Source organism: Lepidochelys olivacea, assembly GCF_965140295.1.
Source record: "Lepidochelys olivacea isolate rLepOli2 genome assembly, chromosome: 11".
Classification (NCBI taxonomy): domain Eukaryota; kingdom Metazoa; phylum Chordata; order Testudines; family Cheloniidae; genus Lepidochelys; species Lepidochelys olivacea.
In genome coordinates, this window is record NC_140421.1 from 35,306 (window position 1) to 58,339 (window position 23,034).

General features: G+C 45.9%; 1 protein-coding gene across 1 annotated transcript in view; it reads right to left on the reverse strand.

Annotated features, from left to right (window-relative positions):
* The window catches only part of LOC311528178 (unconventional myosin-X-like), a 269,478-nt gene that overhangs the window by 26,335 nt on the left and 220,109 nt on the right, over positions 1 to 23,034 (reverse strand). The window contains exons 30-33 of the mRNA XM_084642873.1: positions 21,830 to 21,972; positions 9,150 to 9,344; positions 2,049 to 2,206; positions 774 to 897 (exon numbers count right to left, since the gene is read on the reverse strand). Coding sequence (XP_084498999.1) covers positions 774 to 897; positions 2,049 to 2,206; positions 9,150 to 9,344; positions 21,830 to 21,972 — 620 coding nt within the window. The remainder of the gene's footprint in view (positions 1 to 773; positions 898 to 2,048; positions 2,207 to 9,149; positions 9,345 to 21,829; positions 21,973 to 23,034) is intronic.

Consider the following 23,034-nt stretch of genomic DNA (forward strand, 5'->3'; position numbering starts at 1 on the left):
TGCATTTAGCCGTATGCAGTGAGTGAGCTGTAGCTCACGAAAGCTTATGCTCAAATACATTGGTTAGTCTCTAAGGTGCCACTAGTACTCCTTTTCTTTTTGCGAATACAGACTAACACGGCTGAAACCTTACTGTACTAAGAAAATGCTGTCAATGTACAAAGCAAACACACTGAAATATGAGAAAACAACTGGGGGTGTGTCTCTAATCTCTGCTATTAATTATTTCTGGTAACAAAAGTAGGTAAGAAATGTTCAGTCAGAGTATGTTTGCTAAGCTGATGCAATCCCTTTGAGGTGTACATTTAACAGGAGGAAGAGGAGTAGCAAACTCTACACCTGTACACTGGAGTCAAGTTCATGTTCACAGAGTAGCCACAGCACTGAACAGAGTTTGTGTTGGACCAATTTCCTCTGTCATCCCAGACCTTGTCCTCAAAGAGGAAAAGTATTTGTGGCAGATTGTCTCAGGGCTATGCACAGGAGAGGGGAGGCTTCAAAGCAAAGTCTTGGGAGAGAAGGAGCTGGTCCCTCTGCCAACCAAAGGGTGCATAATGGTCCCAAAGAGGACAGAGGGTCAGGCCCCATCTCATTTTGCACCATGGGAGCTGGCAGCCTGTGAATGCTATCAGCATGCTGGAGAGTTCAGATTATCCCCAGGTGCACAGGGTCTGCATCATTCAGTACTTGGGGTAATACTCGCATAGCACCTTCTCCCCTACCGCAGGGGGATAAGAGGTTTAAGGGACTCTGCCAAATGAAAAAGCACTTACTATTGATACCGACATCTCCATAAGGCAGTGGCAGCAATGGGGAATGCAGAGGGTGCTGGGTGTATCTCAAGATAGGGTTCCTCCTATATGTCTGTTCCACTACTTCAAAGTTCATACTGTTTTCCTGAAGGACAGAAGAAATTTCCTCAAACCTGCCCAGTTTTTCCCCAGAACTCTTCATATTGCCAGGTTTAAACATGAGCTTCTCCCATCAGAGTTCCACAGGGGCCCAAATAACTAGGTAACAGCTCAGTTAACTTGTACTGTAAATATTTGTATAAGCATTGAAACCACCTCCCGCAGCCTGAGACTAGGACACACAAGTGCCTGAGGGGAACTGGACATACTGGTTTGTATGTGTCCAAGAGAGCAAGTCACACTTGTCAGAGGAAGTATGAATCCTAATTTGCACAAGGGGTTCACATGTGATTCAGTTCTGTGGATTCTGTCACATGTGCATGAGGAATCAGGATGTGTCTGGGGTGGGGACTCCTGATGTTTGACCATGGCGGATTCATACATACCTGGGTTGGGGACCCTGACATTTGTGCATTCAGGAGTCACATGCCCAATGGGAATGGGAATCCCAAGGTTGGTGTCTGCAGGATCCACACATGACAACTGACGTGGAAGTTTCTGATTTGTGCATAAGGAGGATTTACACACACCTAGTATGGACTCCAATGTGTGCCTGGCGAAACCCCACAATAGGATTAGCCTGAACTCGTGCAGATTAGTTTATATCTTGAAGCATGACATTTGATTATTTTAGCTACATAATTAAAAATGTTTTCCCTCAGTCCTTTTAAGACACCAGTCTTCTCTCCTAACATACCTAAGATAGTGACTGAACAAGGTCAGCTGCAGATAATAGCACCAGAACCTCGGTAGAAGTGGGCGGGGGGGGCACAAGGGCAGCTGGAGTGATTGGGGCTCCCCACAGTGATGGGCAGCTTTTACCGTGGCCCAGCTCTGGCTTCTGGCTTGACCAGGGGGTGGGGCCTTAGGGGGAAGAGGGGAGCTGGGGCAGGGCTACGGAGAGGGACCAGGCCTCATGGTGAGGGGGAGCTAAGGCCCTCCCACCATGAAGTGCAGCCCCTGCCGGCACTGCTCTATGCCTGCCCAAGGCTTCCAGTCTGCGGTGGCAACACAGCCCCTTGGCCCCCAAACTACACCCATGTTAAAAAGTAGGTGGGCATGGCTGCTTCCAGCACCCCTGGCTGCAGATCTGGAATATTCTCCTGAACTTTGACTGCAGTGTTCAATGCTACCTACCCTGATGTCACGAATAAGCTGCTGTGTGGGCGTTTCTATGGGAACCTTGCTGTCAATGACTCCTTGGATGGCAGAGGCCCAGCGCATGGCTTCATTCAGTAGCTTGGTGTAGAGTCTGTATGAGTGCTTTCGACCATGGACTATGATGTTCCAGTAGCCTACGGGCAAACAAAGATATAGGAAGGTGGAACTTGGCTGCAATTTTCTGACTCCATATGCATGCAGCATGTGACTGTGGAAATACATTGCTGAAACAGTGACAGTCTTATCAAATGACATGATGAAATTGGTTAAAATGGACTGTGTGGACAAGAGCTTTTCCCTAGGAAGCCACTTCTCAAGGGAGAGTCCCAGTCCAAGTTTTGATCCACCTCCATTCCTCCCGACCCACAAACGCAGTGTGCTGCAGATGATGGTCGGGCATTCCAGTTCCCACCTCCCTCAAAATACAAACATTGTTTCATGGCAGGGTGACTCCACCCCACTTCACCCTTTGGCTCTAACAAGTCATAAAGGTGGGGGAAGACAACACAAGGTTGCAAGTATAAGCTATCACTTTGATTGGAGCTCAATTTAAGTAGTATGAGGATTTCTAGTCACTTGCAGTTAAGGCTGTGTTTAGGTTTCAGAAGGACTCAGAACCCTCAGTTTCACATGTTTAGGTTTGAATTTAGTCTCCAATTTTTAAGCACCTTTGCTCTTCCCAGAGTATCTCTCTATTTTTTTTGTCAAAGATTTACTAACTTCTGCAGAGGAATCATTTTAGAATTTTAAACCTTTTAGAAATCTTCCTGAGACTGTAATGGTGTGGCGCTCTTATGGCTGGAAAGCCAGTCACACACCAAAAAAAAAAAAAAAAAAAAGACAGTTACCTTTTCCATAACTGGTGTTCTTCGAGATGCTTTGCTCATGTCTGTTCCATATTAGCTGTGTGGGCTCACCACACGCACCGGTGCCGGAAGTTTTTCCCTCAGCAGTATCTGTAGGGGACCAGCTCCAGCACCCCCTGGAGTGGCACCTGCATGGCGCTGTATAAGGGGCGCTGTCGGCTCCCCCGACCCTCAGTTCTTTCTTGCCAGAAAACTCTGACAGTGGGGAAGGAGGATGGGTCATGGAATGGATAGGATACCAAGGCTGCTAGCCTCTCTGAGGCTCCCGAAGCCAACCTGGCAGCCTGGGAGGGTTGGGTGAACCCCCAAGGATTCCACAGGTACCATGGTGCTGGCCACTGCGCCTGGGGCCATGGAACAGGCTTTGGTGCTGATGATGTAGGGAACCTTGCTCCGTGCTGGAGGTATAAACAGAGTGGTCGGTACTGGGCGACCAGGATCGGGCAACGTGTTGGCTCTTGTCCAACCAGTGCTGAACACTGCGTCCCGATGCAGACTTGTCCAAGCAAGACGGGTGTCTTGGTTGGGATCTTGGGGACCGATGGCGTTCCACAGATTTGCGTCAGACACCCGGCGACCCACGCCTCACGCTACACGAATGGTACCAGGACGTTGAATGGAACCGGGAGCTAATATGGGCCAGTCGCATCTTCCTGAGCAGGGCGACCTACTACTTGGAGACGGGCGATGACGGCCCAGTGATCTGCGATCTCTGATCCTCCATCGGTCCTGTGATCGGTACCAGGCCCTTGGAGACAGTCGGGGCCGGTCTGGGAGTTCTTGCTGGATGGCGCGTGCCTCAGAGGGTCTGCACCAATCTTCCAGTGAGGTACAATGTGATGGAGGGACATCCCCCTCGATGGGGAATGGTGCCGCTGAGGCAGGGACACATGCATAGGTCCCAACACGGGTTTTCCCCAAGACTGGGGTACCACTGCAGCCGGTGTGGGCAGCCCCGGGAGCGTCAGGATCTCCTGAGCTATTAGAAGGGCTTCAGGCATCAATGGCACCTGAAGCTCGCCAGGGCCTGCACCGCTATCCAGAGTCGCAGTCAAAACATGGGATGGGCTGCACTGCTCGACCTGAGCTGTGGCCCAAGTTCCCAACGGGGGCATTGAGCTGCCCGGCATGGGTTGTGGCTCACCCCCAGCCCTTTCCTTTCCCTTACAGGAGATAGATCTTCCCCTCACAGTCTTTTTCAGCTTCTTGACCAGAGCCGTGGAGAGGGACCGGTGCCGGCTCGTGGATGGCATCAGCGGAGCACTGCGCATGGAGGTCACAGTTCTCGATGCGGAGTTGGACAGCTGCTCCGGTGCTGGAGTGAGTGCTGACTCCATAATATCGCGCTCCTTCTTGGTCCTAGATTTAAAGGACTTGCAGATACGGCACTTGTCACTTATGTGCCCTTCGCCTAAGCACCACAGGCAGCTGGTATGTGGATCTCTGATGGGCATAGGCCGTTTGCAGCAATTGCAGAGCTTAAAGCCTGGGGCATGCCCCGTCCCCAGGCTGAGTCCCGTTCAGGACTAATGAAGAGTTGAGAACTACTACTAAGGGTAACTAAGCAACTACTAACGATATACAACTATATTACAGGTTTTCAAAGTTCGCAAGAACATAGAACGAAACAATGCTAGCTGAAGCTGCAGATGTCCCAGCACCGTCACAGGTGGCAAGAAGGAACTGAGGGTGGGGGGAGCTGGCAGTGGCCCTTATGTTGCACCATGCGGGCACCACTCCAGGGAGCACCAGAGCCGGTCCCCTACAGATACTGCTGAGGGAAAAACTTCTGGCACCTGTGCATGTGGCCAGCACACACACCTAATGTGGAATGGACATGAGCAAGCACTCGAAGAACTCCAAGTTTCACATGCCGATTCATTCCCATCAAAGGACAGATAGAGGCCACTTTCTAAAATTTATTTTTAAACATAAAAAGAAGTATTCCTCTATCCATCAAAATTTATTTTACCCCTACAAGGAAAAGCCAAGAAAACTGCTCTGGTGCAGAGCCTAGTTTGCACCAAGTACTAAGAGAATGGTGCATAGGGTTCTCCCTCTGGCACATGCCACCTAGACCATCATCTCTCCGCCATGGCATCCCAAATACCACAGCTGCCCAGCCTGCCTCCTTCACTCACAAGATCTACTCCTCACAGAGACCCTGCAGTGCCAGGGAGGTGAAATGGATAGCAGAGGGCCACAAGAGAGAAATCAGACCTTTGAGAAGACCGGGGGATAAAGAGATGGGGGCTGGAGTGAGAGGCAGAGCCCAGTTTTTATGTTCTAAGATCTCGGTGCTCATATGGACTGGTCTCTATTCAGTGCTGCTGGCTCATGGTCCAGGGATTGAAGGCAGAAGCACTACAAGGTGCCAACTCTGTGTATACTGAGGTACCAGTGCACCAAGGGCTCCCTCTGGTGGGCCTGCCTTGAGTGTCTGAGGACTGGCGCACTGGGGCACTCAGGGCTCCGCACAGTGCTGCTGTTGGCTCTACTGGCACAGGAGTCAGCACTGCTGTGGGATGTTGCGGGGAAGCAGTGTCCATATAGGGGGCAGGAGTGATCAGGGAAGGCGTGCCCATGTTCTTTCCCCCCGTAAATATACCACCAGGCTCCCTGGGAGGTTTTAAACCTTCCCGGCAGAAGTCCTGGTCCGATGGACCGGCTTAGGTCTGTAAGATGGATCTCTGCTCATCAGCTAGAGAAAATGCATTAGATCGGGGTTTTCAACCTTTTTCTTTCTAACCCCCAACATGTATAAAAACTCCAGGGCCCAGGGGTGGGGGGCACCTGGGGGCTTCAGGCACTGGAGCCCACAGGCATAGGCGTAGTTTGACTTCTATGTGTGTGTGCGCGGGGGGCGCGGTGCATCTCGGGCCAGCTCCGCACGGCAGAACCCGGGGAGGGAGTGTCACCTCTGCACCCTGACTCACCTTAGCAGGCCACTTGCTTGTCTGGGTTAGGAAGGGGGCACAACCAAAAATTATAACTCAAAGGTGTGGGCTCAGCCCCAAAAGTTTGAAAAGTGCTCAGGCAGCAGGTAGCTAGAGGCTATGTGCAGGCAGGGATGTGGCTTAGAGTGCGGGCAGGAGTGTAGCTCGGGGCTGTGTGTGGGAAGGGGAGTGGCTCAGGGTGCAGGCAGGAAGTAGCTAGGAACTGTGTGCGGGCAGGGGGTAGCTCAGGGTGCAGGGAGAGGGTAGCTAGGGGTTGTGTGTGGGCAGGGGTGTATCTCAGGGTGCAGGCAGTGGGTAAGCTAGGGCTGTGTGTGGTGTTAGGATATAGATATCCAGGCCTGTCTGTAAAGGCCTATACTCTAAGAATTTAGGTGTATTCTTATCACTTGGCTAATTATAGAGGTATAAAAGAAAGAATCAAAATCACTATCTGCTGGTGTAAGGGCCTTCTCTTACTGTGACAGTCTGAGGCCCTGTTCTTAGGCTAAGGCCTTTGGCTAAGCAGCAGAGGCAGGGAACAATCACATCCTCACATTCCAAACTAGTCACATTGAAATAAGGTGCTATTGGGCTGTTAGGCACTATCAGGACAGGATTGTATTCCTATCACCTCCAGAGAAAGGGAAGTGCCTAGAAAATGTAAAAGGAAACTTAGTTTGATAGCATCCTGTCTGGCAAGAACTCACTTATCAATAGCTGGGATGTGAAATCCTCACTTCTGTATTGTTTTGTCATTATAGTTCCCACTTTGCTATTATTTGTCTGTATAATCTCTCTGGTTCTGTGATTGTTCCTGTCTGCTGTATAATTAATTTTGCTGGGTGTAAACTAATTAAGGTAGTGGGATATAATTGGTTACATAATCATGTTACAATATGTTAGGATTGGTTAGTTAAATTTCAGGAAAATGATTGGTTAAGGTATAGCTAAGCAGAACTCAAGTTTTACTATATAATCTGTAGTCAATGAGGAAGTGAGTGGGTGTGGGTGGAAGTGTGGGTGGGGGAAGGAAATGGGAACAGGGAATGGGGGTAAGAAAATTGGAATCATGTTTTGCTAAAGGGGGAAATGGGAACAGGGAATGGGAGTAAGGAAGTTGGAATCATGTTTGGCTAAGGGCAGGAATGGGAACAGGGACACAGGTGTAAGGCTCTGTGGTGTCAGAGCTGGGAAGGAGGATACTAAGGAAGGAAACTGGAATCATGCTTGCTGGAAGTTCACCCCAATAAACATCGAATTGTTTGCACCTTTGGACTTTGGGTATTGTTGCTCTCTGTTCATGCGAGAAGGACCAGGGAAGTAAGTGGGTGAAGGAATAAGCCCCCTAACCTGTGGGCAGGGGTGTAGCTCAGCGTGCAGGCAGCGGGTAGCTCAGGATGCAGGGAAGGGATAGCTAGGGGCTGTGTGTGGGCAGGGCATAGCTCAGAGTGCAGGGAGGAGGTAGCTAGGGGCTGTGTGTGGGCAGGAGGTAGCTCAGGGTGCAGAGAGAGGGTAGCCAGGGGCTGTGTGCTGGGAGGGGGGGTAGCTCATGGTGCAGGGAGGGGGTAGCCAGGGGCTATGTGTCAGGAATGGCAGGGCCCCTGCAGGAGCTGCTCCCTGAAGTCTCTGCCGGCTCCAGAGCCAGATCCCAAAACAGGGCAGGGAGCTGACCAGCAGCCATAGCCCTAGGCAGCAGCAGGAGACAGAGGAGCAACGCAGCTGCCTGCTCCAAGCACCAGCCAGAGCAGCAGCCGCCCCGCACTGTATGGCTCTTCCAAGGGTGGGGGGGGGCATGTGTGGACCTAACCAAAGAGTGGCAGTCCTGGGGGCAAGGCACTGCAGTTTGGGGGGACAATGCCCCCCTGTGCCTTCCTCCCATCTCTGCCCATGGGTTCGGGGTTTCTGGCCCATGGGGCGATAGGGATCATAGACTCCCTGAAACTGGCTTGCAGACCCCCAGGGGACCACAGATCCACAGTTGAGAACCGTTGCACTAGATGGAGATGCTATCCCTGGAACAGAGCCTAGCACTTGCAACTTTGAGCATGTATCCAATCCCAGTGCACATGCCGAGACCCTCTAACTCAGTGGCTCTCAACCTTTCCAGACTACTGTACCCCATTCAGCAGTCTGATTTGTCTTGTGTACCCCCAAGTTTCACCTCACTTAAAAACTACATGCTTACGAAATCAGACATAAAAATACAAGGGTCACAGCACACTATTACTGAAAAATTGCTGACTCTCATTTTTACCATAGAATTATAAAAAAAAAATCAATTGGAATATAAATGTACTTACATTTCAGCATATCATATATAGAGCCATATAAACAAGTCGTCATCTATATGAAATTTTAATTTGTACTGACTTTGCTAGTATATGTAGCTTGTTGTAAAACCAGGCAAATGTCTAGATGAGTCCATGTAGCCCCAGGGGTACACATACCCCTGGTTGAGAACCATTGCTCTAACTCACACTCCCATGCACTGCTATACCTCCTACCTCTAGCTTTTTTGTGCACACACAACTCATGATGTCCTGAGCAATGCTGTCATAGTTTACCTGTGCTCCCTCATGTATCTATATCCATCTGCTGTCTCTTGTATAATTAGACTGTAAGCCCTTGCGGGCAGGGACCATCTATTTTGTTCTGTGTTTGTACAGTGTTTAACACAATGGGGTCAATGGTCTATACTTAGGACCCCTAGGTGCTACAGTAATACAAATAATAATAGACTTTATGAGTGGACAAATGTCAGTAGGGAACATGGCTATTGTTAGTTAAGTTTGTGCATCTGAGTGTGATTTAGAGGAACTGCGTGCGTGGATTTGGGATAAATCCAAATTGCAAGTGCCAGGGAATTTGTTCTGAAGGGAGGAATCTGGGAACCACTGGGTAGTATGTTGAAGTGTATAGATTGGGCTTGCCTAAACTACTGTTTCTCCTTGATTTTCGGTAATGTGTTGGAGGGACTGTAACTGAACAACTTTAAATTACTGTCTAATTGATAATTTGTTAGGTGGTCACATGCAGGGGTGATGACAGACAACCTTCATTCTTCTCTTGACCTTTTCAGACCTCTTCATTGTTTTCATACGGTGAAGTAGCAACAATTGGACACAGCAGCCCAAATAAAGGCACAGAGCACTTCTCACTATATAACTCTTCATCACGCTGTCTGTATCATATCCTGAAACCTCCCTCCCTTGGTCAGTCACAGATAGGAAGACTGTTCTTGAAAAATGAATTTCCTTTTTGTTCGTCTCTCTTACCAGTTTCTTTAAAGACTCTTTCATCAGCCTGGACCACAGAGCAGAGGCTATTGAGAACAAGTGTGCCAAGTTTGGTGGCTGTGCGTTCTGAAGATTTGTAGTAATCAAGGGCGGTGTTTGTCAGCACAAACCAGCGTTTCTTCACCTTCAGAGAGGATGTCTTGTTGCTGCTTTGAACTTCCTTATGAAGCCAGCCTAACGGGAAAGAGGCACAATAACCTTTAAGTTATTGGAGAGAGTCACTGATGGGATGTTTGCCTCTCTCCTGCTGGTGGAACCCTGCAGCTCTCTATCCTCTGCTGGATGTGCCCAGATCTCAAGCTCCTCCTAAATGGCCTCTGGTGGGCCCTCCATCTTTCCTTCTACTCAAGACAGCAGTACCCTCCATGGTCTAGTTAATCTGTCTCTAGAAGGATCTATCTCACTGAGCACACTATGGGCACTACTGGTAATAAACTGACATGTCCCTTCCTCTCATGAGCTGTTATAGCCCGAGCCACAACTGGATGAATCTGTTCCCTGCTGCTCAGTGAGAATGGATTTCCCCCTTGCCTCCCCATCACCAAAAGTCCTCTCATTTCAGCACACCTCACCTCTTGACATGTGAGAATTTGCTTGAAATTCACAATCTCCTGTATCCTAACCAGGGACTAAACAGACCACATACAATTCATTGTCCTACTGAAAAGCCAGTGCCAGGTGTTACACATATCATACTGCTGTGGCTCAGTTATAAACCTTACCACAAACTATGGTTACTCAGCATAACAGGAGGCATATTCCCTTTCTCTCAAGAGCCCTGGAACAGCTGATTAGGAAAACCTCACCTCTGCTCCTATCTGCCCCGGAGCAACCCCAGCTTGTAATGGAAAACCTGCTTGTGATGTAAAGAAGTGCCCAAGTGATGTCAGGCTCTCAGTGTGATGGGATAGGCTAATATCAGCCTATTAGAATTACTGAACCTTTGGTTTCTCCTGAACATGGTTAGAACCAATCCTGAGGGATCCCACTAGAAACACCCCCACTTGTTGATGATTCTCCATTAACAATTACATTATAATTTGTATCTATCACTTAGTCTTTAATTCATTTAAAATGTGCCATATTGATTTTGTATAACACTAGATTTCATAAGCCTTGTATAAGGCTAGGGGAAAGGAGTCCAGGAAAGCTGGCTGTATTTTAAAGAATCCTTATTGAGGTTACAGGGACAAACCATCCCGATGTGTAGAAAGAATAGTAAATATGGCAGGCGACCAGCTTGGCTTAACAGTGAAATCCTTGCTGATCTTAAACACAAAAAAGAAGCTTACAAGAAGTAGAAGATTGGACAAATGACCAGAGAAGAGTATAAAAATATTGCTCGGGTATGCAGGAGTGAAATCAGGAAGGCCAAATCACACCTGGAGTTGCAGCTAGCAAGAGATGTTAAGAGTAACAAGAAGGGTTTCTTCAGGTATGTTAGCAACAAGAAGAAAGTCAAGGAAAGCGTGGGCCCCTTCCTGAATGAGGGAGGCAACCTAGTGACAGAGGATGTGGAAAAAGCGAATGTACTCAATGCTTTTTTTGCCTCATCTTCACAAACAAGGTCAGCTCCCAGACTACTGCATTGGGCAGCACAGCATGGGGAGGAGGTGACCAGCCCTCCGTGGAGAAAGAAGCGGTTCGGGACTATTTAGAAAAGCTGGATGAGCACAAGTCCATGGGGCCGGATGCGCTGCATCCGAGAGTGCTAAAGGAGTTGGTGGATGTGATTGCAGAGCCATTGCCATTATCTTTGAAAACTCATGGCGATCGGGGGAGGTCCTGGACGACTGGAAAAAGGCTAATGTAGTGCCCATCTTTAAAAAAGGGAAGGAGGAGGATCCTGGGATCTACAGGCCAGTCAGCCTCACCTTAGTCCCTGGAAAAATCATGGAGCAGGTCCTCAAGGAAACAATTCTGAAGCACTTTAGAGGAGAGGAAAGTGATCAGGAACAGTCAGTATGGATTCACCAAGGGCAAGTCATGCCTGACTAATCTAATTGCCTTCTATGATACGATAACTGGCTCTGTGGATGAGGGGAAAGCAATGGACGTGTTGTTCATGTCAAAAGCTTTGCTAAAGTCAAGGGTCTCCCACAGTATTCTTGCCAGCAAGTTAAAGAAATATGGGCGGGATGAATGAACGATAAGGTGGATAGAAAGCTGGCTAGATTGTTGGGCTCAACAGGTAGTGATCAATAGCTCCATGTCTAGTTGGCAGCCGGTATCAAGTGGAGTGCCACAAGGGTCGGTCCTCGGGCTGGTTTTGTTCAATATCTTCATTAATGATCTGGAGGATGGTGTGGATTGCACCCTCAGCAAGTTTGCAGATGACACTAAACTGGGAGGAGAGGTAGATACACTGCAGGGTAGGGACAGGATATATAGGGTCCTAGACAAATTAGAGGATTGGGCCAAAAGAAATCTGATGAGGTTCAACAAGGACAAGTGCGGAGTCCTGCACTTAGGACGGAAGAATCCCATGCACGGCTACAGACTGGGGACCGAATGGCTAGGCAGCAGTTCTGCAGAAACGGACCTAGGGGTTACAGTGGACGAGAAGCTGGATATGAGTCAACAGTGTGCCCTTGTTGCCAAGAAGGCCCAATGGCATTTTGGGATGTATAAGAAGGGGCATTGCCAGCAGATCGAGGGACGTGATCGCTCCCCTCTGTTCGACATTGGTGAGGCCTCATCTGGAGTACTGTGTCCAGTTTTGGGCCCCACACTACAAGAAGGATGTGGAAAAATTGGAAAACGTCCAGCAGAGGGCAACAAAAATGATTAGGGGACTGGAACACATGACTTATGAGGAGAGGCTGAGGAACTGGGATTGTTTAGTCTGCGGAAGAGAAGAATGAGGGGGGATTTGATAGCTGCTTTCAACTACCTGAAAGGGGGCTCCAAAGAGAAGGGATCTAGACTGTTCTCAGTGGTAGCAGATGACAGAACAAGGAGTAATGGTCTCAAGTTGCAGTGGGGGAGGTTTAGGTTGGATATTAGGAAAAACTTTTTCACTAGGAAGGTGGTGAAACACTGGAATGAGTTACCTAGGGAGGTGGTAGAATCTCCTTCCTTAGAATTTTTTAAGGTGAGGCTTGACAAAGCCCTGGCTGGGATGATTTAGTTGGGGATTGGTCCTGCTTTGAGCAGGGGGTTGGACTAGATGACCTCCTGAGGTCCCTTCCAACCCTGATATTCTATGATTCTATGATTTTTAATCAGAATTTTGTGCAGTTCTAAGGAAGGCACCTTACAAAAGTCCAAACATATTATATCAGTAGTTACCTTTATGTGCCAGACTCTGTAATCTTATAAAAAAACAACATAACAAGTTGTTGATGGGCCCCAATTTTCCATGGAACTATGTTAATGGGTATTAAATTATATTTCTATCCTCCAGTTCTTTAGTGATAGTGTCCTGTATCAGCCATTCCATTATTTTGCCCAGCGTCAACATCAGGATAACTGACCTGTAATTATCCAGGTCATCCCTGGTATTGCATTGCTAGGAATATTACTTTTAAATACTGAAACAACACTGACTTTCTTCCAGACACCAGGAATTTCCCTAGCTTTCAAAGATTTATCATCTGATATCAATGGTTCAGAGCTCCTCAGTCAACACATTTAAATCTCCTGGGTGCAAGTTATCTGAACTTGCCAAGTTAAAAATGTTTAACTTTAGTTTATGCAGCACACTGACTGTGTGGGCCAGTTGTATGAAAAGAAAAATTTCCTTCTTACATGTGAATTTTGCTTCTAATACCTTCCATGTCCCACTGGCCTGTACTGTGGAGCATTTCCCCTTTCCCTGCTGGTAGGAGGCAGAACAAAGACTGATAGCCAGTCTGCAAAGAACCCTAGAATGATGGCTTCCACAGTTGAAAAATACTAACTGATTCATATGTTTAAAAAATTATATATGTATGTATATAAAAGTATATGCGACTCATCCATCTGTGAGGTGCTATTACCATATTGGGAAGGCCACATGGAGAAACTGAGCAGTTTCTAGTAAGAGTCAGAATACACCAAGGCTTGGCACTAAGCCCATTTTTTTTCTCTTAGATGCTCAATGCAGTTATAGAAAGCATCCAGAGAATGGCACCCTGGTACATGCTTTTTGATGTAGTACTCCTACAAAGAGAAAGTGGAAGAAGACTTAGATAGATGGAGGTGCATATTTGAAAGAAATGGCATGAAAATCAGTGGAAATAAAATGGAACATGGCTGTAAATTTGGTGATAGCTTACAGGAAGATAATGAGACTGATGACGCTTGTTAAAAAATAATGCGTTAATTAAATTTGAGACTGATCTCCTTGGGGGAGAATTGTATGTCTCCTGCTTTGTGGTTTTACGTGCATTCTGCCATGTATTTTGTGTTATGGTAGTCTCAGATGACAACGCAGCACATGTTCAATTTAAGAACATTTTCACTGCAGATCTGACAAAACGCAAAGAAGGTAACAATGTGAGATTTTTAAAGATAGCTACTGCACTAGACCCAAAGTTTAAGAATCCGAAGTGTCTTCCAAAATCGGAGAGGGACAAGATGTGGAACATGTTGTCAGATGTCTTAAAAGAGCAACACTCCAATGCAGAAACTACAGAACCCAAACCACCAAAAAAGAAAATTGGTGGCATCTGACTCACACAATGAAAATGAACAGGCATCCATCCGCTCTGCTTTGGATCGTTATTGAGCAGACCCAGTCATCAGCATGGAAGCATGTCCTCTGGAATGGTGGTCATAGCATAAAGGGACATACAAATGTTTAGCATATCTGACACGTAAATACCTTGCAATGCCAGCTACAACAGGGCCATGTAAACGCCTGTTCTCACTTTCAGGGACATTGTAAATAAGAAGCTGGCAGCATTATCTCCCGCAAATGTAAACAAATTTGTTTGTCTTAGCGATCGGCTGAACAAGAAGTAGGACTGAGTGAACATAATAAAGGCCATACTGGGTCGGACCAAAGGTCCATCCAGCCCAGTATCCTGTCTACCAACAGTGCCCAATGCCAGGTGCCCCACAGGGAGTGAACCTAACAGGTAATAATCTAGTGATCTCTCTCCTGCCATCCAGCTCCACCCTCTGACAAACAGAGGCTAGGGACACCATTCCTTACCCATCCTGGCTAATAGCCATGAATGGACTTAACCTCCATGAATTTGTCCAGTTCTCTTTTAAACCCTGTTAATAGTTCTAGCCTTCACAACCTCCTCAGGCAAGCAGTTCCACAGGTTGACTGTGCGCTGAGTGAAGAAGAACTTCCTTTTATTTGTTTTAAACCTGCTGCCCATTAATTTCATTTGGTGGCCCCTAGTTCTTATATTATGGGAACAAGTAAATAACTTTTCCTTATTCACTTTCTCCACACTACTCATGATTTTATATACCTCTATCATATCATAGAATATCAGGGTTGGAAGGGACCTCAGAAGGTCATCTAGCCCAACCCCCTGCTCAAAGCAGGACCAATCCCCAACTAAATCATCCCAGCCAGGGCTTTGTCAGGCTTGACCTTAAAAACTTCTAAGGAAAAAGATTCCACCACCTCCCTAGGTAACTCATTCCAGTGTTTCACCATCCTCCTAGTGAAAAAGTTTTTCCTAATATCCAACCTAAACCTCCCCCACTGCACCTTGAGACCATTACTCCTTGTTCTGTCATCTGCTACCACTGAGAACAGTCTAGATCCATCCTCTTTGGAACCCCTTTTCAGGTAGCTGAAAACAGCTATCAAATCCCGTCTCATTCTTCTCTTCTGCAGACTAAACAATCCCAGTTCCCTCAGCCTCTCCTCATAAGTCATGTGTTCCAGTCCCCTAATCATTTTTGTTGCCCTCCGCTGGACATTTTCCAATTTTTCCACATCCTTCTTGTAGTGTGGGGCCCAAAACCGGACACAGTACTTCAGATGAGGCCTCACCAATGTCGAACAGAGGGGAACGATCACGTCCCTCGATCTGCTGGCAATGCCCCTTCTTATACATCCCAAAATGCCATTGGGCCTTCTTGGCAACAAGGGCACACTGTTGACTCATATCCAGCTTCTCGTCCACTGTAAGCCCTAGGTCCTTTTCTGCAGACTTTAGTCTCCTCTTTTCCAAGCTGAAAAGTCCTAGCCTCTTTAATCTCTCCTCATATGGGACCCGTTCCAAACCCCTAATCATTTTAGTTGCCCTTTACTGAACCTTTTCTAATGCCAGTATATCTTTTTTGAGATGAGGGGACCACATCTGTACACAGTATTCAAGATGTGGGCATACCATAGATTTATATAAGGGCAATAAGATATTCTCCATCTTATTCTCTATCCCTTTTTTAATGATTCCTAACATCCTGTATGCTTTTTTGACTGCTGCTGCACGCTGCGTGGACGTCTTCAGAAAACTATCCACAATGACGCCAAGATCTTTCTCCTGATTAGTTGTAGCTAAATTAGCCCCCATCATATTGCATGTATAATTGGGGTTAATTTTTCCAATGTGCATTACTTTACATTTATCCACATTAAATTTCATTTGCCATTTTGTTGCACAATCACTTAGTTTTGTGAGATCTTTTTGAAGTTCTTCACAGTCTGCTTTCTTTCACAGTCTTAACTATCTGAGCAGTTTAGTATCATCTGCAAACTTTGCCACCTCACTGTTTACCCCTTTCTCCAGATCGTTTATGAATAAGTTGAATAGGATTGGTCCTAGGACTGACCCTTGGGGAACACCACTAGTTACCTCTCTCCATTCTGAAAATTTACCATTTATTCCTACCCTTTGTTCCCTGTCTTTTAGCCAGTTCTCAATCCACGAAAGGCTCTTCCCTCTTAGCCTATGACAACTTAATTTACATAAGAGCCTTTGGTGAGGGACCTCGTCAAAGGCTTTCTGGAAATCTAAGTACAGTAAGTTCACTGGATCCCCCTTGTCCACATGTTTGACGACGCCCTCAAAGAACTCTAATAGATTAGTAAGACATGATCTCCCTTTACAGAAACCATGTTGACTTTTGCGCAACAATTTATGTTCGTCTAGGTATCTGATAATTTTATTCTTTACTATTGTTTCAACTAATTTCCCCGTTACTGACGTTAGACTTACCAGTCTGTAATTGCCAGGATCACCTCTAAAGCCCTTCTTAAATATTGGCGTTACATTAGCTATCTTCCAGTCATTGGGTACAATAGCTGATTTAAAGGACAGGTTACAAATCATAGTTAATAGTGCCACAATTTCACATTTGAGTTCTTTCAGAACTCTTGGGTGAACGCCATCTGGTCCCGGTGACTTGTTACTGTTAAGTTTCTCAATTAATTCCAAAACCTCCTCTAGTGACACTTCAATCTGTGACAATTCCTCAGATCTGTCACCTACAAAAGATGGCTCAGGTTTGGGAATCTCCCTAACATCCTCAGGTGTGAAGACTGAAGCAAAGAATTCATTTAGTTTCTCTGCGATGACTTTATCATCTTTAAGTTCTCCTTTTGTATCTCGATCGTCCAGGGGCCCCAATGGTTGTTTAGCAGGCTTCCTGCTTCTGATGTACTTAAAAAACAGTTTGTTATTACCTTTTGAGTTTTCGGCTAGCTGTTCTTCAAACTCCTTTTTGGCTTTTCTTATTACATTTTTACATTTAGTGGACTTGTAGGCTATGAAGTTTTACATTGTTTTGGTTTTGAGTGCACTTATGTAAGAAAAAAAATCTACATTTGTAAGTTGCACTTTCACGATAGAGATTGCATAGCAGTACTTGTATGAGATGAATTGAAAAATACTATTTTATTTTTTACAGTGAAAATATTTGTAATAAAAAATAATATAAAGTGAGAACTGTACACTTTGTATTCTGTGTTGTAAGTGAAATCAATATATTTGAAAATATAGAAAACATCCAAAAACATTTAAATAAATTGTATTCTATTTTGTTTAACAGTGTGATTAAAACTACGTTTAATCATGATTAATTTTTTAATCGCTTGACCACCCTACTTCCAATTAAAATTTATTCCTATCAACAACTTTTCTTTTTTTTTTTTTTTTTTTTGATAAAAGCTCTATTTTATATATCTGCTCTCACTTCTGTCCTAAGCATGGTTGTTTTTTATTTAAGAGAAGATGCTGCTCTGTCCAAGTGTCCTTGTGGAGGGAGGAAAATTTCATTCCTCTCTTTTGGGCTGACGTATGCCACTCTAGTGATGTTATCTGTGTGGATGAGTATGTGATGCTAGTGGAGGAGAAGGGCAAGTTTAATGACCCTTAGTTCTAGCCAGTTTATACTCCTCTGCTTCTCCAAATTTGACTGAATCCCCTGACCAGTACAGGTGTGCTTCCCATCAATGACAGCTGGCATTAGTGGTGATCAAGAGTCACCAGCTTTGACACAGGATACTCTATTGGAATCTCAAAGGAGAAGGTGACTGAGCTTGGAACAGTGACTCAGATTATGATTGGTTGCAATTTCTTCCCTGTATGGCAGGAAGTATTTTTGGAGCATCTTCATCTGAAATCTAGCCCATTGTAGAGTGTACACACATGAAACTAACAGGCTGAGGAGTTCTGCCAGGAGTTTTACTGATGTCTGATGACCAGATGATATTTGGTGAATTAAGAATAGGATTTGCTGTTGTCTTTTGTCTAATACGAACTTCCTGTCTGCCTTGGTGGCCCAGGATAACTCCTAAGTGCAGCAGTCACTGAGATGGTTGGAGGTGACTTTACTCTCTATGTTCATCAGAAACCCATGATCCTGTTAGCAGGTTGCTGTCTCCTCTAGACCCTGAATGTCTGTCAGATAGGACAAGGACCTGATGAGGAGATCATCTAAGTAGGGATGTATGTGTTTCCTCCCCAGTTCTCTCAGCATGGCCACTAAAACTACCAGGCTCTTTGTGAATACTTGCAGGGGAGTTTCTAGCTCAAAAGGGAGAGTCATGTAGTGGAAATGCTTTCTGCTGTAACAGAAGAACAGAAATTTTTGGTAGTTCTCCATGATTAGAAGAAAAAAATAGGCCTCTTTGAGGTCTATTGAACTCATTAAATCATAGGGTGATAAGAGCCTCAGTGATAGAACAGATTTTAATCTAGTGGTCCCTTCTGGGTTTATCTATACCTGTATTACATAGACCAAGACTTCATATTTCTCTTGTGAAATTTCAGAAACCTGATGGATTTGTTTAGTGCCCTGAGATCTAAGATCGCTCAAGTCCCCATTCTCCACTGGAGATATCAAAACATTGGCATACACTCCACAAAGTCTCTGTTTTGTTTGTACTGCTCCATGGCTCTGATTCAGAGAAGAAGTCCGACTGCTTCTTTCACTCTTTGGTGTCTGATTGGGTTTTTTGATCTGATAGAGACTATGAACTTGTCTCTGTGGGATTGGGTCAGCTCAACGGCACAACACCATAGAGTTGTCTCTAGTACCTTTGTGTTTAAAATAGATGTTTCCCACTTGCAGCTTCCCCGCAAATAAGAGACCTTTTCAGATATGGGACACTATATGTCAGGCAGATGGTTCTTCTTTGATGATCTTACAGAAAAGCCTCATGTAAAGCTTCCAGACTCGGTGAAATGGGACCATCTACATCTTCTAGTCTCTTTCTGGGTTTCTTGTGGGCTGATAACCATGAAAAGAGGATAGCATAATGAATGGAAGGTCTATAGCTCTTCTTAGTTTGATGAAACAGAGGAGATTTCTTCTCACCTGCTATCACTTTGTCCATGTCCTCACCAAACAGCTTGCTCTGAGTACTTGGCTGAGGTCATAAGGTGCATTGCTTGCATATATGCTTTACAAAGGTGGATCCAGAGGTATCTTTGTACTACCACTTTAGAATCCACAAAGCAAGCCACAAATCTAAGGGAATCCAATGAAGCATCTACAAAAAAGGAAGCTGCTAGCTAGAACTTATTCAAACTTGCTTTCAGTTTTTTATCTCAAACCAGGCTTAACTTGGTCATACCGTATATTGAGGCTAGAGTAGCCCCGACAAAACAAAAGGCTACTGAAGAGTCCAGCAGGCCTGAGGCCTCAGAGTTTTTTCTTAGAGATGCTTTGTTTTTCGGCCTGTTGGTTCTTATAATAAAGTCTCCCGACGAAGTGATTAGTGTCTTTGACCAGGGCAGCGGCTGCTGCATCCACTTTCGGCAGAGTAACTACATTTTCCTTGTCTTTCAGCAAGGAACAGAACTACTGGATCTGTCTGTTGGCTTTGCTAGGGAACTCCCACCAAGCCTTGATTGCGTCTTCAAATATCACCGTGGAGTGGAACACAATTCTTTCTTTGCTTCAGCTAGAAAGTATTTGAGAGGCCTTCTTGAACTTTGGGTAGTGGTGGTTTGTGGACTGTTCCAGGGAGCATTTCCACTGTGATTAGCACCTTCCATAACATACACTTAATTATTAGAGGAGGGAAAAGAATCTCATAAATCCTCCTTTAGTGCTGCCTGGTCTGAGATAGATAATTCCCCTTCCTCAAAGGAAATCAAACTGGATGATGAGGAGGAAAAATTTTACCTCTCCTTGTTCCTATATCTCAATTTTTTTAGCCTATGGCTCTTCAGACTCCTCCCCAGTGGAGAAGACTAAGAGGAGGATTGAGAAGCATTCTTCTTCTTTGACTTTCCCTTTTTTCTGAGTCCAACAATCCCTGCAGGAGCACCTGCCTCCTCACTTAGCACAAGGACTTGTGATAAGAGTCTGAACTGAGGACTCTTTGAACCTGCAGGTCTTTTTTTTTTTTAACTGATCTTTCTTTTATCTCTGTGAGGGTTAGTCACTGGATTCTGCCCTTCTAACTTTAACAGCTGTTTTGGAAGAGAACATATGGGAGTTCACCACCCTCTTCCTGAAGTGGAGGGACCTTCAGAAGAAGGGTCCTGATGAACATGTCCCCAAGGGGGCAGAGTTTTAGAGAATGAGAGAGGGATTTTTCTGTTTCTTTGGTAGGAGAAGACTCTATGCTTACATAGCCCACCTTTCTGTCCAGAATAAAGTAGAGCCACTTCAGGAGACACCCCTGAAGCTGAGGGAGTTAAGAGTTCCAAGGAATGTACTAGTGGAAGAGGTGCTGGGGTGGTCATTTTCCTCCACATTGGCTGCACCAGGGCTCAAAGGACCGGTAGAGCTGAAATCCTCATTTGGCAAGTCAGAGGAGAGGATGCTGTGTCATTGGCAGCAGCAATAGGGGCTGCTTATTCCACAGGAAATTCAGGCACCATTATGGGATGGAGCTACAGCACTTTCTGCATGCCACATAGTGTGGGGAAGGGACTCTGCAGCCCAATTCCATGGCTCAGCATGGAGCAGGCCCTCATGCTGATGAGGGGGTTAGAAGACTACAGGGAACTGAACCATGCTCATGCCTCTGGGTTGCCCTCTGAGGGGACACTGACCAGACTCTCTCAGTCCGGTCACAGTACTCTTGCAAAGGAAGGAATAAGGCTTGGGAGACATTTGCAGTTCTCTTTATTTGTAATGTGCCAAGAGAGAAGGGGAAAACAGGTCTGATTCTGCTGTAATCCTGCCCTCAAGAAGGGCAAGCCTGGCTCAAAATTTCCTGGCCAACAGAGAGCATCTTTGTTTCAAAAAAATATATTTTGTTTGGAGTCTCCATTTAGTTAAATTCAGAATTTTAAGAAATCTTATCCCTAAAGACTCTGCTACAATAAGGAGATCCCTGGTCTGCTGTCTGCGTAGGAGTGAAAGCAGAGAACTTTGGAGGTTCTCCACCTAGCGGCAGTCCTGGTCCCAGGCTGGCTGTCAATCTTAGTTCTGCCTCCCACCAGCAGGAAGAGGGGGAACGCACCACAGTACAGACTGCTGGACATGGAGCACGTGGTGGTTAGCAGGGGCGCTGGGACAATTTTTATAGTGGGAGTGCTGAGAGCCATTGAACCAAACTGTAAACCCTGTATATAATGGAAACTATTTCAAGCCATGTGGTACGGCAGCACCCCTCAGTTCCAGCACATATGGGGGTGAGAACCAATTCATCTACTTTGTTACCCTCTCGAGAACGATCTGATCCAGGGACAATGTATGAGCCCATTATGGATAGACTTAGCCTGTCTGTGATATGTCTTCCTCTTTTTCCAGGCAAGTGACCACTACCAATGTGCTACATAAGGCATCAAAAAGAGATCACCCTTGTGAGACATGCCTTCTCTTTCCCCTTGGGCAGATGGCTCATTTATACCTTGCCACCTATAACCCTTCATCACAAAGTCCTAATCAAGCTCAAGAGAAATGAAGGTTCAATAATTCTAAAAGCCTGACAACATCTAAAATAAATATGGTTCTCCACCATTAGGGACAGCAATAAACATCCATCAGCTATGAAGGAGGCCAGGTTCCCACTCAGGCAGATCATAAAGCAGCAGCAAGGGTGGGTCAAGGGCTCACACAGCATAATGATGAGAATCTACACAGGCAATTTTCAGAAGAGAACATGCTGTTTACTCCCCCTTCCAGTCCATTAATGAAGGGGCTAGATAATACCAGAACTAGCATAATACCAAACACTAGACACCTCCATATATGTGAGTGACATATCCAAACCCATTTGGATTTCCATTTTTGTGACATGTTGATGATGTGTTCTTTGAGTTTGTGTGCAGAATAAGGTTACAGTACATGTTTCCTTTTACCTCTCACAAGAAACTCCTGACCATCAATCCTGGATTCGCCTTTGGGTTTCTGTAGGAGCGAGATCCAGTGATGCATCTCCTCTGGGGTGTCACTGTTACAGTGAATCACTCGATTTGCTGTGATGATCACAAAGGAATTTGACCTGCCAGAAAACATGAGAATTAAAACTAGTCATATCAGATCCATGTCTGCAGCAAAAGCACGGTTGAGACAGAGCACCTCTCTTCAGCCATCAGCCCTCTGCCAAAGGGCCTGCATAGCCATAGCCTGAGCCTTCACCTTTAACCATCAGCCCCTCTGCCTCAGCATAAGGAATGCCAGTCAGACCTATGGAAAACATGCTATGGAGAGTTGGGGGAACATTTAAACAGGGGAAAGAGCCCCCCCAGACTGGATTACAAATTGTGGGGAGGAGTGTATTCAGACAGCAGGCATGGGATCTGTAGCACACGCCAATCATAATAGCATGAAGGTGCCTCTCATGGACTCCCGTCATCCTCCCTCAAGTCCCACTGCTTGGTTCAACATAAGCTGACGATTGACACCTCAGTACTTTAGTGAGAGAGACAGAATTCCCCCTAGGACAAAGAAAGGCATCTCAGGTGGCAGATCTTCAGCTGGTGGAAATTGTCATAGCTCCGATGAAGTCAATGGAACTATGTCAGTTCTCAACAGCCAGGGATCTACCTCTAAGATTACTGTTAAGGACAATTATAGAATCATAGAAGATGAGGGTTGGAAGATACCTCAGGAGGTCATCTAGTCCAACCCCCTGATCAAAGCAGGACCAACCCCAACTAAATCATCCCAGCCAGGGCTTTGTCAAACAGGCCTTAAAAACCTCTGAGGATGGAGATTCCACCACCTCCCTAGGTAACCCATTCCAGTGCTTCACCACCATCCTAATGAAACAGTTTTTCCTAATATCCAACCTAGACCTCCCCCACTGCAACTTGAGACCATTACTCCTCGTTCTGTCATCTGCCACCACTGAGAACAGCCAAGCTCCATCCTCTTTGGAAGCCCCCTTCAGGTAGTTGAAGGCTGCTATCAAATCCCCCCTCACTCTTCTCTTCTGAAGATGAAATAAGCCCAGTTCCCTCAGCCTTTCCTCGTAAGTCATGTGCCCCAGCCCCCTAATCATTTTCATTGCCCTCCGCTGGACTCTCTCCAATTTGTCCACATCCTTTCTGTAGTGGGAGGC